The sequence below is a fragment of the Gadus macrocephalus genome, chromosome 9 (genome assembly GCF_031168955.1).
Source record: "Gadus macrocephalus chromosome 9, ASM3116895v1".
NCBI classification, from domain to species: Eukaryota; Metazoa; Chordata; class Actinopteri; order Gadiformes; family Gadidae; genus Gadus; species Gadus macrocephalus.
The window spans coordinates 6,124,248-6,138,318 of record NC_082390.1 but is presented as its reverse complement, the minus strand read 5'-3'; the positions used below and the strand labels follow the sequence as shown (position 1 = coordinate 6,138,318).

General features: G+C 41.7%; 2 protein-coding genes across 3 annotated transcripts; one reads left to right on the top strand and one right to left on the bottom strand.

Moving 5' to 3' along the window:
* Positions 1 to 21: 21 nt before the first annotated feature.
* On the bottom strand, positions 22 to 5,098 carry LOC132464194 (interleukin-17 receptor A). 2 transcript variants are annotated; one of them, XM_060060450.1, is made up of 12 exons: positions 4,649 to 5,098; positions 3,938 to 4,275; positions 3,686 to 3,710; positions 3,356 to 3,499; positions 2,913 to 3,031; positions 2,694 to 2,814; positions 2,387 to 2,434; positions 2,029 to 2,180; positions 1,845 to 1,931; positions 1,683 to 1,752; positions 1,474 to 1,575; positions 22 to 1,359 (listed from the first exon to the last, which is right to left on the bottom strand). In XM_060060450.1, the coding sequence occupies exons 2-12, from the start codon at positions 4,082 to 4,084 to the stop codon at positions 584 to 586; spliced, it is 1,791 nt and encodes a 596-aa protein (XP_059916433.1). In that variant the 5' UTR covers positions 4,085 to 4,275; positions 4,649 to 5,098; the 3' UTR covers positions 22 to 583. The 2 variants fall into 2 exon arrangements, with proteins under 2 accessions (XP_059916433.1, XP_059916434.1); XM_060060451.1 differs by lacking the exon at positions 3,686 to 3,710 and having other exon boundaries at positions 4,649 to 5,095.
* A 1,826-nt stretch (positions 5,099 to 6,924) lies between these two features.
* On the top strand, positions 6,925 to 10,434 carry LOC132464198 (troponin I, cardiac muscle-like). Its single transcript, XM_060060460.1, has 7 exons — positions 6,925 to 7,094; positions 7,843 to 7,873; positions 8,183 to 8,224; positions 8,549 to 8,680; positions 9,238 to 9,327; positions 9,458 to 9,628; positions 10,022 to 10,434. The coding sequence occupies exons 2-7, from the start codon at positions 7,859 to 7,861 to the stop codon at positions 10,100 to 10,102; spliced, it is 531 nt and encodes a 176-aa protein (XP_059916443.1). The 5' UTR covers positions 6,925 to 7,094; positions 7,843 to 7,858; the 3' UTR covers positions 10,103 to 10,434.
* The last annotated feature ends 3,637 nt before the right edge of the window (positions 10,435 to 14,071 follow it).

Below are 14,071 nucleotides of genomic sequence, written 5' to 3'. Positions count from 1 at the left end.
ATTTCATGTTTCATATTATGATGAGATGAAAAAAAAATTGGTTTTATTATTGCTATAAGTTATTATAATACCACATTTATTATTGCATATGATGATGCTTAATCGCTAAACATGTTGATGTCTATTATGTTTTTGAACAAGAAACTGCAAACACAACTTTAAATGCTAAGCATACCTTTATGTTCATTTGTATTTAAACTTCTATCTGTCTTTTGAACATTGGTGCTCAAGATCCAGTTGATGTTCAATAAAGCATGATCACGGGCAGAGATACAAGACACATATATGTCATCAAAGCATAAAGGGGAAGATTCTCCGGTTATATAAGAACAGGGGGGAAAGGAGGACTACAGTACACAATGTGCTGTTGGTCCATATATGGGCATTACAGAATAAGACATTCTGCCGGTCAGTGTATGCACTGATGTGATGTCAAGTGTGTATCGAGTGTGTGTCTAGCATGTGTGCCCTGTATGTGGGTGTCCATTCAGTGTGTGTGTGTCCAGTGGGTGTGTGTGTCTATCATATGTGTGTCGAGTGCACGTCCCGAGTGTGTGTCCGGTGTGCGTGCATCCATTGTGGGTCAAGCGTGTGTGTCCAGTGTGCGTGTCTCCAGTGTGCGCCCGGCGTCCGGTCCAACGTCCCCCTCCGCCTCGTCCTGCACCAGCTCGTCCTGAAACCAGCGGGGGTTCGTCTGCTGATGCGCCCTGAAGGCCTCGACGGCCCCCCTCAGGGCCTCGCCCGAGGGGCAGAGGGAGTACTCGTGCTGGCCCACACCCTGGACCCGGTTCACCCTGCCCGGCCGCTGCTTCTCCACCTCCAGGATGCGCAGCAGCACCTCCTCGAACTGCTCCATCAGCTTGTAGCGCACCGCCACGTTGAACGGCGCCGGGATGTCCTCCTCCGAGCACACGTCGGCGAAGTAGGCCACGACGTACCTCCGGAGGGAGCCCGAGCGCACCAGGCCGGGGACGATGAGGCCCAGCGCCGGGCTGAGCATGTCCCCCACCGGGGAGCGCAGGTCCTCCCTCAGGACCACGGGCTTGGCGCCACACATGGCCCCCCACTTGGCCTGCACCCCCGGGGAGCACAGGATCAGGATCTTGTCCGAGGGGGAGCGCTCGATGCGTTCCCGGTGCCAGTCCAGCCAGCGGAGACCGCCCAGCTGGCCCAGCCGGGTCAGGTCCAGCAGGTCCAGGACCACGTCGGTGCCGCACTGGGCCATGAGGAAGGAGCAGAGCTTGAGGACCACCACGGTGTACAGGGGGTGGTCCGGGGAGTAGATCAGGAGGACCGTCTTCCTCTTGGCCACCTCCGCTGCGTCAGGGGTGGGGTCCGGGGGAGGCGGCGCACTGGGAGCTGTGCGGGGGGAAGCATGGTCTTGTTGTTGTTGTTGTTGTTGTTGTTGTTGTTGTTGTTGTTGTTGTTGTTGTTGTTGTTGATGTTTTGTTATACATTGAATGCAGGCCAAACCTTTATGAGATGACTTCCAATGGGAATAGGAAATACAGCCAGCGATGAGACTCAGTGCTAGCGTTGCGAATATAAGTAGGGCCCATGGTTGCTTGGAGTCATCTGCAATTAAAAGCATAAAGATATACATTGTAATACTAATAAAATATATTAATAATAAAATGCAGATATTCTTCTATTTTCATATGAAAGCTATGCATCTTACTTACATGGGCAATTTTCCCATTTCTTCTGAGCAGACAAACATTTGTTTTTGCATCCAGGAAAAAATGGCTGCACCTTTATGAAACATACAAATATATATATATATTATATCCCATTTGATATGTTATCTTTAGCTTGCAGACAAACTAAACAAAAAATGAACTCACCACAAACAAAAGTTCACATTTTGGACTGATCTGAATGTGATTTCTTATATCCATCTCAAAGGTCACGTTCAGCCAAGTGCTCTTCCCCTGTTGGAGGAACCATTTAACAATGAGCACGTCTGTGAAGTACTCCCAATGTTGGTCTGCACACACACACACACACACACACACTAACACACAGCACCTTGGATACATTCTTTGAGTCCTGGTACACTGCGCTCTGGACGGCCACTGTGTAGCCATCAGAGAACTGGGATGTATTGAAACACACGGTGGCAGCCAGGGAGCCGGCCTCCCAAGAGACCGACACCGTCATCTGAGGATCCCACGTGCTGCCTGTAACGTTAGGGAACCACAGACATTTTACCCAATCCGCGTGATACCTGCTAATGCAGATCATCAAATATCTATAGCCAATGGCAGCCCTCCCCTACGACGACATATGCAAATCAGCTCAAGGTTGGGAACCACTGTCTAACACTGAGTTTGTCAACATGATTAGGGTTACATCCTATAAAATATAGTGATATTGTGAGTCTTACCGTTCTCCAAACAGAGTTGGGCTTGCTGGATTCTCCAGTCGTCACATCCTGAGACAAAAATAACAGAATATGCAAAGCGACTTATCAGAAGTGAGGCTGAGAACAGTAATGTATAAGTATGATTGGCTTAGAGCAGTCCACTTTGATACTGCACTATAGGTCACAACCCCTTTTCCATAGTTTACAGAAATTCACACAAAAATACCATAAGAAACATTGAAGGTTGATAAATACATAAATATAAACTTATATTTCTACCATAAAACCAACAATGATAAGCATTTCATACTTTCTCCTCCTCACTTACGTGGAACAGTAATCTGTTTTGTTAACCTGTAATGTTCCTGGTCAGGCTCAGGTAAATTAAACACTGATATTGAATAGGTATGTCCTGGGTCCACAACAACACCATCCAATGAAAAGGTCCACTGTGAACAAACAGCAGCACATGCGACCTTCAATGAGTTTGACCAGTAGTTTGAAGACATTGTTGTAAGAAATGTTCAGATGCATGTTTTTACTGTACCTTGCCCAGCCGTGGATTCAACTGTGAGGGGATCGTGAAATTGTACAACACACATAAAGTCTGGGTGGTGTTTTCTTCCAAAAGGTGCGCCTTCATTCCCTGTATGGATAATATCCCTCCTGTAGAACGACAAAGGAACAATGCTTGATACAGCAGATTAGCATATGTCCTGCAATACAAATGTATATACGTACACAGATGTTAATCCATATTTGTTTAGATATATTCTAATGGCATGATACCATGCCTCATAGCCTCCAGCCATCTCATTGCCTCTTAGCCTTCAACAGCCTTTATTATTTATAGTTTCTTTGCAAATATTTTACAAAATATTTTGTTCGAATTATTCGTATTCAATATTTTATTACTGAATACGTGCAAATATCAGATTCTGAATAATGATTAGAATAGATTAGCATCATTGTCATCATCATCATCATTACCATCTGCCTTTAAACTCCAGGAGACATTGATAACAGGTAGGAGTCCATTCTCATCCTCAGCGACTCCCACATTCTCCAGGGCCCATTCAGGGCCGGTGGGGGCCAGGGTCCTGGGAACCCGCTCCTGTTCGTCTGAACAGTTCACTGGCAGATCACAACATGTTAGCCATGATGGAAATATGCTGGACCTTGATGTCTGTGGTAAGAAAGTAACTAACTTACCTAACAAATCTAATGAAATGAATGCCTACATCAACACAAGGCACAAGCAAACAGATCTCCTTGTAAATTTTGAAGGATAAATAGCTTAAAGTGATATTATATACGTACCTATTTTCGAACCGCATTTGATTCCCTGAGTGAAAAATAATCATATTTTGGATGCATTGATTTACAATTAAAGTTTTGATGAAATATGTAGTCCTACTTATAATCAACATTCCATTTGGACATAGCATTGTGTTCACTGTGCTCTCTCTCACACGCGCACACACACACACACACACACACACACACACACACACACACACACACACACACACACACACACACACACACACACACACACACACACACAAATACCTCTTGATTGCAGTCCAAATGGTCATTGAGAATCGAGAGAGCAGAAGACACAGAAAACCACATGTAATAGAAACACATTTTCACAAAAACATGGACCATGCTGTAAGATGTCTGAACCAAAACTCCGGCAGGAAGTAGGTTACACATGACAGTGTAACCAAAAGGTCCAGGAACTGCCTCAAGTTAGACGTCACATGTTATCAGACCTTAGCAACCAAAATTAGGCTACAGGAAGGAAGTTGTGTTGTGGGTTACCACTCAAATTATTTCCAATACGTTGCTTCAGGTTTAAGAACTGCGGCACTTATTCCACCACTGTTCAGCGCAAACTGAAGACCCTATTATCCTTTTTCCATCAAAAAGATAATGCGCTTTAAAATGATGCGCATCAAAAGTTAGTGCGACATATGTGATGGAAAAAGGGTTATATCGCTCTAACGCCGATTTTGTCGCACTAAGTTAATTCGCTCTGCAGAGGTGGTTTTGGGAAAGTTCTAGCGACATAAAAGTAATGGAAAACGGCTGAAGCGATTGTTGATGGAAAATCATCTAGCGGGTCAGAAAAATGCGCTTCAACACGGGGCATTATGACACAATTTTAATTCGCTATAATCATTCTGTCGATGGAAAACCGTTTGGGCGCTTCTTATGTCGCTACAAATGAATTCGCTTTAAGAGTTAATTCGCTTGAAAATCTGATGGAAAAAGGACTAATGTTGCTGACATGCAATGCGTTCTAACAATCACTAGGGGGCACTAGTTGCCAAATTACCTGTACTATAAAATAGCCTACATCGCAATAGATTACCCACTCTAAGTTAGACATTTTTTATGCAGCCCAATGTAATGGTCTAACGGTGACGGTTCCTATGGATGCCTTTCCATTGTGACCCAAAGGGGTGCCCATTCCTGCAGAGAAAATGTGATGCAGTGCTGTAAAGTGTAGGTACTCCCATTGGTGGCAAAACATAACCTCTGGTGGAAAAGTGCCCCATCAGTGGATTACATGTGATGTGGTGCCATATAAATGCCCTAACAATGGGATAAACTTGAGGTCCCCTGCAGGTGGCTTTTTGAAGAAAATGTTCACCAAGTTCCCTCTCATAAACCCTTTCAAGTGAGGAAACGACTGCCCTTGCTGTGGAAAGAAAACAATCCCGGTGAGAAAATGAGATGCAGTGCCTTGCAGTCTCCCCTAAACGTTCCCTCTAGGGCAGGCTCGCCACGAAGTGGTTGCCATGACGACAGCAAAGGTTTATATTTCCCTAGATTTACGGTTTAGAGGTGTGGTTAAACCGTAAATTTAGAATATCTAGCATCATAATGTTAATCTTTTTTTAAGGACTATTTCATCATACATGACTCGTCAAAGCTTTGTGTGTGCCCATGTCGTGCAGGAAGTTCCCTTATTTTTTTCTGTCCACCACTGAAGGAACCTCTTCACCAAAGGCCCAATGTTGTTGTTTATAGTGACGGCGAAAGTAGCATTGAGCAGTGTTTAACTGCTTAGTATTTAACAGCAATTATTCACTTTTGAAACATTGTGTGATTTAGTTTTACGACATGGTGAGCTATGTGGTAGCAGGTGGCAATACATGGGCCAGAATTATGACATAAAATAAAAATGCGCTCTTGAGTTACACCCTGAAACTAATATCCTCGTAAACCCTCACCCCTCTGTAGACCAAACACACAACCCTAATAAAGATTTCTCACCCAAGTTCCACACGTGTTGTAGGGTTCAGGGGTGATGAGAGGAGGTTCTGGGGGGTCAGTTCCCTGCTTGGGTCCCATTATGGGGAACACCTGTCTGCACCTTTCCTTTCTGGTGCAGTGCAATATAGTCTAGTTGCTGTTAGGTGGCGAGTGATAACGAGTGACCTCTTTGCCAAAGAGCCATTGAAAACGGTTGGATTTTATAGGTCAACCAGCTAGAATCTAGAAAAAACATTCTGCTCTTTTCCCGTCATTAAATATTTAAACATTTAAAAAAAAAAAGATATTGATAATACAATATTCACATGTTTTTTTGTTCATACGTTTCAATCGAATCATGGTGACAATCAACAGGCTCAACCTCCAGTCACCAACACGTACAACACGCCGGTGTTCAATATAAACACCGGCCCTGACGCTGACAGGGCAGCTGAGGCCAGTTCCGGTCGCTCCCGCCGTGTGTTCATAAGGATTTTACGAACATGAATCTGACTTGCCTGATCCCTGACCCTCGACCCAAAACAGTCCCTGGCTGATCTCCCGAGCTCTTGGAAAGGGAGTGTAACTCTAGGCTTATCAAAAGTATTGTTGGCCGGTTGTGACCACTTGACCCCTGTCTGGGTGGTATACGAAACCCCCCTTTAGGGGATGAGTGACGAAGGACCAGACATACAAACCGCAAACCTCTCACATGCGTAAGGAGCTTAGCACTTAAAAAATGGAGACCTTGCCTTGGAAGTTCGACCTTGGTTTTTTGAACTTGTCATTTGGGCTCAGTTTTAATTTGCTGTGTTTACATATGTCAACAGCATGGACAAGCTGTTGTCTAGTTTTTCTGACATCTATGTAACATACCTGGAACACAGATACTGTATATATTGTAGTTACTATTATGGTAGGATTTGAACATTTACATTTGAATCAGAGAAGAGAAAGAGACAATTTAAGGTTTAGTGCTACCGATATGATTTCTAATGTTATAGGGGTAAACCGATCATTAGACTTTTTCTCATACATATAAATGCATGTATTCAATCGAAATTATGTTATCGATACCGTAGAAGCCCCTAAATCAATTTCAGGTTCATAAACAGACATAAACAACATTACTTGTTAGCCTAAATGGAGTGATGGTCATTCAAGGGTAATTTGATGACATGCATACAACAAAATAAATTTTAAATAAAGTAAAGGTAGTACCCTTTGTGACTCAACAACTTTTGGCGGGGTGCTTTCAATGAGACCCTGTCTACTTTAGGCTTTGGGAGTAGAAGGTGCTCCTCTGGTCCAACAGGGCAGGAGAGCTATCTATTTTAGTGAACCACTCACAGAAGACCACAGGAGACGTACAATACATGGTCTCAGGTTCTGCTTCCTCCAGTACAGCCTAGATCTGCTCCACTTTAAGTGCGTTTGAGGTCTGCTGCAGATATCTACAGAGGTATGTTCATTTGTATGTCATGTTATAGTTGCTCGTCGTTGTGATGGGAATAGTGTGAGGCTGTTGATGTAGTCAAGAGGTATAGCCCTCAAATGAAATTGCTTCAAATTCTGCCCTTTCTTGTTCATTCCTTTGTTATCAATTATGTTCTCTTTTAACCTTCTGCAATGTTGACGTTGTGTAATGTAAAAGCCTATATTTTTTATATAATATACAATAAATCAAGCATTCATCAAAAAGTCTATGATGAGGTATGATACATTTTTTTTTACAAATGAAATTTAAACCAATAAATACAACTGAATGAACAATTCTATCTATTCTATAGATGACACTGTAGAACACTAAAGATAGTAGATAATTTAATGAAAATGTACTAGTAAAGAAATTTAGATGAATATACACATGTGGCTTACATTTCTGAACACAAATGCCAACATTTTACACACATCTTTTTGTCATATTTATTCAATATTATCAGCGGCTTGACTCCTTTGAGTGGTGTCCCCTGCCACACCTACTGCTGCTAATCTATAGGCTTTGATTTGGCATGTTAACAAACCATCGTGTGCATAGCATTGGCCTCTAAGGGGAACCCTTTCTACTTTGAGTGTCAATGTTTATTTCCTTTTCTATTTTTGCTGTCGTCATGTGAAACTCGATATTGAATCGCATTGTAACGTATGTAGGGTGATACATAATATAATAATTTGAGTGATGTCAAGTAAACATATCTCTTTCCTTTCAGCGAAGAGATCTTAAACATGTCTGAAGGGTACGTTCTATGTTTTAAATAGATAGATCATAATTCATGCTGATTATAATGACGATTTTCATAGATTACTTACTTTTTTATTACTAGGCCTACTATTATATTACTACCTATATTTATACAGCCTATTGTTTGTCTTTCATTTCATATCTCCGCCTAAATGATCATTGATTAATCATCAATGCAATACTTCCTACCACAGACCAGTAAGTTGTTTATTATTTTCCCTATCTTCTTACCTGCATTGATTATCACACGTTCTTTCTTGTTTTTCTCCAACGTCGTTCTTTAATTCCTTCTGCTTTCATCTGTGCAGAAAAAGTCGAAGATCTCAGCGTCTCGCCGGTTGACTCTGAAGGTATCTCCACCCTCCAGTCTCCCCCTAGGACTCCTCATCTCACACTACAGCCCAACGTCATTAATAACGTTCAGTCGTTTGCTAGGCTGAGAATAATTTAAGCATAGCCTTCAATTCATATCGGATCAAAATCAAATACCAAAATGTATAGCATCTGCTCATGTACCATTTTGTGCTACATGAGCACAAATATCAACTTGACTTGGAATTAACTTATTATTTATTATGCATAATAAGTGGCAGTCAAGTGTGTGGTCGGAATCACTGCATGGTGGTGGATCATGACATGTACTAATTCCTGGTGTATTTATATGAACTTGTTAGATCAAACTGCTGAAGAGGGCTGGGGTGATGTTGGAAAATGAGAAAGAAGAGAAGATACGAGAGAGAGAGGCCACTCTTAAGGAGAGAGTCCCTCCGCTCCAGCTCTCCGGACTATCAGTACAGGACCTCCAGGTATGTTCTGTTCACTGCAGAGGCCAATGGGCTTTATTCACCGGCCATCTTGGTGCCATCTTGGTGCCATCTTGGTGCCATCTTGGTGCCATCTTGGTGCCATCTTGGTGCCATCTTGGTGCCAACCTAGTTCCATTTTGGTTCCGTCTTGTATCCACATAAGACAAACATGCTGAACACAAGAACCTTGCAGCATTACAAGGGTAGGATTTAAACGCTCTGTAATATGTTTGATCCTCATTTGACTTGTTTAGTGTAGAGGGCATTAAAAATGAGTGTAATGATATTAACATAACATAACAACACTTGCATTGTTGATACATTATTCCAATAAATGACTTAATTAATAGAATAGAGTGCAATGGTTAGAAGATAAATTGTATTTAAATAAAGAATACGTTTTTTTCACCATATAAAATACAGGGTACTTTTTCAACTTAAGTGTAACTGGTCAGTTGAAGGTCAAAAGTTACTGTATGACCTTGCAAGCCTCCCGACTGCTGGCTGTGAATGAGACGCATCGCTCGGTTTGCCAGTTCATCCTTCTGTTCTTCAAGGCTCTGTGCCGAGAGATGAACCAGAAGATCGACTCTGCCGATGAGGATCGCTACGATATTGACATGAAAGTCACAAAAAATGACAAGGAGGTAAGGCGCCTCATGATGATCTCTTTATTCTGGACCTGTGATGGAGCCTGGATGAAAGCATATCCAGCCTTTCTCGGGATCAAGGGGTATTACGATAGTCATTCTTTTATTTTTGGTCTGATTTCCCCAGATTGAGAATTTGTCCCAGAAGATCACTGATCTGAAGGGCCGGAACAGACCTGCCCTGAAGAGGGTGAAGATCTCCGCCGAAGCAATGCTGGGGGCTCTGCTGGGGACAAAGGTCAAGGAGTCTGTGGACTTCAAGGCAGCCCTCAAGACGGTGAAGAAGGAGGATGAGAAGGTAAGGGCGGTTTGTGCTCAATTCCATGATCCGTCATTCATTACCATGGCTTTCCAATAAAAACTAAGGAAGCAGGATAGGGGTTAAGGTGATTCAAATCCAAGTCAGAAGTTACTGAGTTCCATCCCAATTGTCCCCAAACATGTATCCACAATCCCCATTTTGTTCAGGAGCAGGTCGAGTTTTGCTCAAGGATGCATATAAAACTGTACCTGCTCCTACTGTAAGCCGTTTTAGGATAGACATCTGCTAAATTACTAAATTACAATAAAAGTACTAAAGTACAATTGCAAATGGTGCAGTAATTGTCTCCCGTCAAACTGGCACCGTGTTAGATTTATCTACTGCTGTCGCCGTACTTTATATCTAATTTTGTTCCTTCTTTCTCCCCAGAAGGAGGAGGTGACCGACTGGCGTAAAAACGTGGAGGCCATGTCTGGCATGGAGGGCAGGAAAAAGCAGTTTGATGCTTAGAAATATGTCTTACCCATAAATACATGTTGACGTACATGTTTATTTTCCACTTCTATAAAGAGGGGTCTTAAAAACTACTTTGAGAATATGAAGTAGCATGAGTTAGACAGTAGTATTTGAATTTTGATTGGACGCTATGAATGTATAGCTATATCAGGAGGAGTAATGTGAATAGTTTGTAGCTCGGGTTGTGTTGTAACGCTTATATGGGCAGTTTTGCTAGAAGATAAACAAAATCTCACTCAGATTCTTAGTATGTAAGCAATATTGGACAATATTCTGCTTTATCTTTTCTGTAATTTGTGCGAAAATAAATAAATACTTGCTGTGAATTTAAAGAGTTACAAAGGCAATTCTTTCTTCCTAACAAACTCCCAGAGCCATTAAGTAAACCCATCCCTATTGAAAGGGGCTATTCATACAGTTGCATAAACAATAAACACCAGGGGAGGTGAATACAGCCAGGCATTGGCCAAAACTCATAGCTAGCAGCCACTCAGTCCATGGTGGACATTACTGACAGGAATTACCAAAGACACTTCCCAAGACGTCTAAATGAGCTCAATGGCCATTGGCATGACACAGTTAGGCTTTGAGTCTCAGAAGTAGTCAACACTTTGACCCCTTGACGTTAAGAGGGATCTTTGAACATACCAATGTGAGTGTTGGCCATTAGGCGGGGTGAATTATTGCACCAACATTACTTTTGTCTCTCCTTTCTTCTTCTACTTTTAAACTACCAGGAAAGCCGTGTGTGAAGCAGCATTTTGAGAGATGTTAGTTTTGTTATTTTAGCAATACCATTTGGCAAACGCACTTATTGGAAAAACGGTTGTATTAATCGATACATTTATAAACTCTACTTTGGTGGATGTTAATGCAGCTTTTACTTATTTGAATCGACTTTATTTAACCAGGTGAGTTAGTTGTGGTCTGGTGTGTCAGGAGAGCAGGCTATATAAAACGGTGACACTGAATGAACTCGGCCCAGCTTTATTGACAATGCTTAAACAGCAGGCTGCCACCTGTCCTTGTTCTTCCTCGACCTCCCAAAATAAGCATCTCCAGACGCACGACGGGGCTTTTTTACGACGTCGACATTCGTACTTCTTGAAGAGTAATCGGATTACAGTTTATTGATATGATGATACTCGAATGTTGATTGGAATAACGTTTTTCACCTTCCAAGATTAGCATCCAGAAATCCCACCGAGTGAGTGCCTTCACCGTCGTCACATGCGCTGACTTGAAGTGAGATCCGATGTCATAGTATTGATGTAGATATTGATATCTATATTGATATAAATACTTCAGTATTGGAATGACGTTTTGAGTCCAGATTCATTTGTGGTTCCAGATTCGTTATACGACAGCTGGATATAGGCCTACCATAAATTATTATTATTATCATGAATAGATGGACGGTACATACATATTGTAGGCCTAATAATAAAATAAGATTATTAAATAACGATTCAATTAATAGATAATACACAGACAATTTCCCTCTTGAGTTTAAAACTAATAGTGTTAGGTTTGACTTCTTCCTATGTGGTCTCCCAGCAGTCTCGATCATCAACAGGTGGTCCATTCTCCTCCTCCGCCTCCATGTATATTGCTTTATTACCGCCTTTCCTGTAGGAATACTGCAGAGGGGTTATGGACAACAATGAATGTCCCTCTTGACACGTAGAGGCAAATTGTTAAGTCTATTTTAGCGAGCCACACGACACACTATAAAGATGATTGATTTCTATATTGTCTCTCTCTCTCTCTCTCTCTCTCTCTCTCTCTCTCTCTCTCTCTCTCTCTCTCTCTCTCTCTCCCTCCTCTCAGCAGGACGACATCACCCTCACACAGACCACTGCTACACTTCAAGGTAAGTCTCAATAACATATCAGGCTCCAATGCATGCTTGAGTCATTTAACAAGATTTGTAGAATATTTCTAACGCTGTGCAGATTGAGATTTGTAAGCCGTTTGTAGATAATACTTATTTCTGTATTTACAGTTATATTTGACATTCTTTGTGCCATTTTTGGCAGTCTGTCTGTTTATAGTTCGTAATTGAATGAGTATTGACGTTTATAAGATGTTACCTGGCTTATTATTTATGAATAACCTTGAAGAGCACCCATACTTGTGTCAAGAAGAAATTGGAATGTATATCGGAAAGGGGAACAAAATCAGCATTTGTTTTGGGCCATAGATTCAAAACATTAGTTTTTTTCACTCCCTAAAAAGAGACTACGACTTTCTGGGGGGGATACTGTGCCATTCCTATGTTTGGTCAGGATGTTAAGCCAATGCATGCTCTGTAAATGAGTTAAAGCCATTAATGTGTCACAAGAACCATACAAAGGTCTGGGCGGTAATTAAATAAGATTGCATTAGAAAACTGTGCACGAAGAATACTAAACAATACATAAACACAGCCTGTAGGCCTACTCCGATGGTTCTCAAACTCCTGTGTTACAGTGGGTGAAATTAAGACGGAAAGAGAGAGAGGTGAGTTCAATCAATTGAATCACCAGTCAGATTGCTCAATGGTTGCAGCTGAAGTAATCAATGAACTGGTCTGGGGATTCCTATGTTCTGTTTAATTTACCCACAGCAAGGTCATCACCTCGATGGTCTCACAGTGTGCATATGCTAGCTAATACAATGTACACCTAGCAGGTTCATTATTGTATTATCCACACCTAAGCCATAAGTAGACGTACATGAGACTGTCCCCCCAAAATGCAGCATTGGAAATGGAGACACTGCTCTAACTCACTACTCACTGCTCTATGTTTATGCGCTCTGGAGTCCTCTAGCGGTTTGTTCTTGCAGGGGCTCCCTGCTACTGCATCCCTTCTCTATTTATGGTATGGTTTTAAGTATACAGTATTAGCAACCAAGAATAATTTCCCATAATTTAAGTTTGTTCGTTTTCCAGGATCTGTGCTTACATTTGCACCGCAGGGTCAATCTTTTATTTGGGAGCAGCTGCATAATAAGGTGCCTAACAATGATGGGGTAAGAAACTGTAAGAATGAGAAAAAGACCAGGAAAAGAAATACGAAATATGTCAATGCTTGGCATATTTACCAGTAAATAATATCGACGCAATTCTAACTATTTCCTGAATGGCCAGTAGTCTGGCCATTTAATGGTCAGGGACTGACCCCATGTGGCTGTACCGTGAATTACAAATCGGAAAAGATCAGCCAATAGTCGCCTGGGTAGAGGATGGAATTTATGTGTGTGTAGCATGTCTTTACTGGAGGCTTCTCTCCTCAGATAAATTTAACGAACTGAGGCAGTACTCACGGAGGATTTAAGAACCAGACCCTCAGAAGAGAGTGGAGAGAGCTGTGCCAAGCCATGCTGAGGCTCCAGGCACAAGGAGTCCCTTTATTCCCATGCCAACCACAAGACAGTTATGAAGGAGGAGGAGGTAAGTCTGGCTTTGCTCTTGTATGTCAAATGGATTGGTGGGAGTGCCGGAAACCCTAAAGCTTGGAATTTGAGTGCCTGTTTAAAATTAACGAATAAATTAAACTAAAGAAATAAATAAAGTTGTTATATTTTGTGCTGGCATTTGGATAGTGGTACTTTGTGTTTCCAACAGGAAGAGGAGGTGACAGGTCTAAGCCAGTTCTCGAAGGACAGGAAGAAGCTGATTGGTTCATCTCGAAACTCAAAAAGTAGGAGAGGGAAGGGGGGATTCTTTTATTATACAAGAGTGCTTGTTTGACATACTTGGGATTTCCATTTAAGCGACAATCAAGGAAAATATTTGAAGATTAGATTTAAAATGTAGATTCAGCCTACATTATTTCACAGCAGGCACATTTAGTATATACTTGACAAAATATTTGTTAAGACAAGTGCCGTCATCATTCTTTATTGATAGAAAGAAGATTAAGGCTTTTTATGTCACACAAAATATATTTTTTATGAATTAGAAAGGCCCAAATCGTT

Bases quoted from the DNA above. Each gene is read 5' to 3' on its own strand.
- LOC132464194 (XM_060060450.1), bottom strand. From the start codon at position 4,084: ATGTGTAACCTACTTCCTGCCGGAGTTTTGGTTCAGACATCTTACAGC. The intron at 1,753-1,844 runs GTGAGTTCATTT...TGTTTCATAAAG, and splicing joins AATGTGAACTTTTGTTTGTG to GTGCAGCCATTTTTTCCTGG. The intron at 1,360-1,473 runs GTTTGGCCTGCA...CCCCCCGCACAG, and splicing joins TTGGAAGTCATCTCATAAAG to CTCCCAGTGCGCCGCCTCCC.
- LOC132464198 (XM_060060460.1), top strand. The intron at 9,328-9,457 runs GTAAGGCGCCTC...TGATTTCCCCAG, and splicing joins TCACAAAAAATGACAAGGAG to ATTGAGAATTTGTCCCAGAA. The intron at 9,629-10,021 runs GTAAGGGCGGTT...CTTTCTCCCCAG, and splicing joins TGAAGAAGGAGGATGAGAAG to AAGGAGGAGGTGACCGACTG.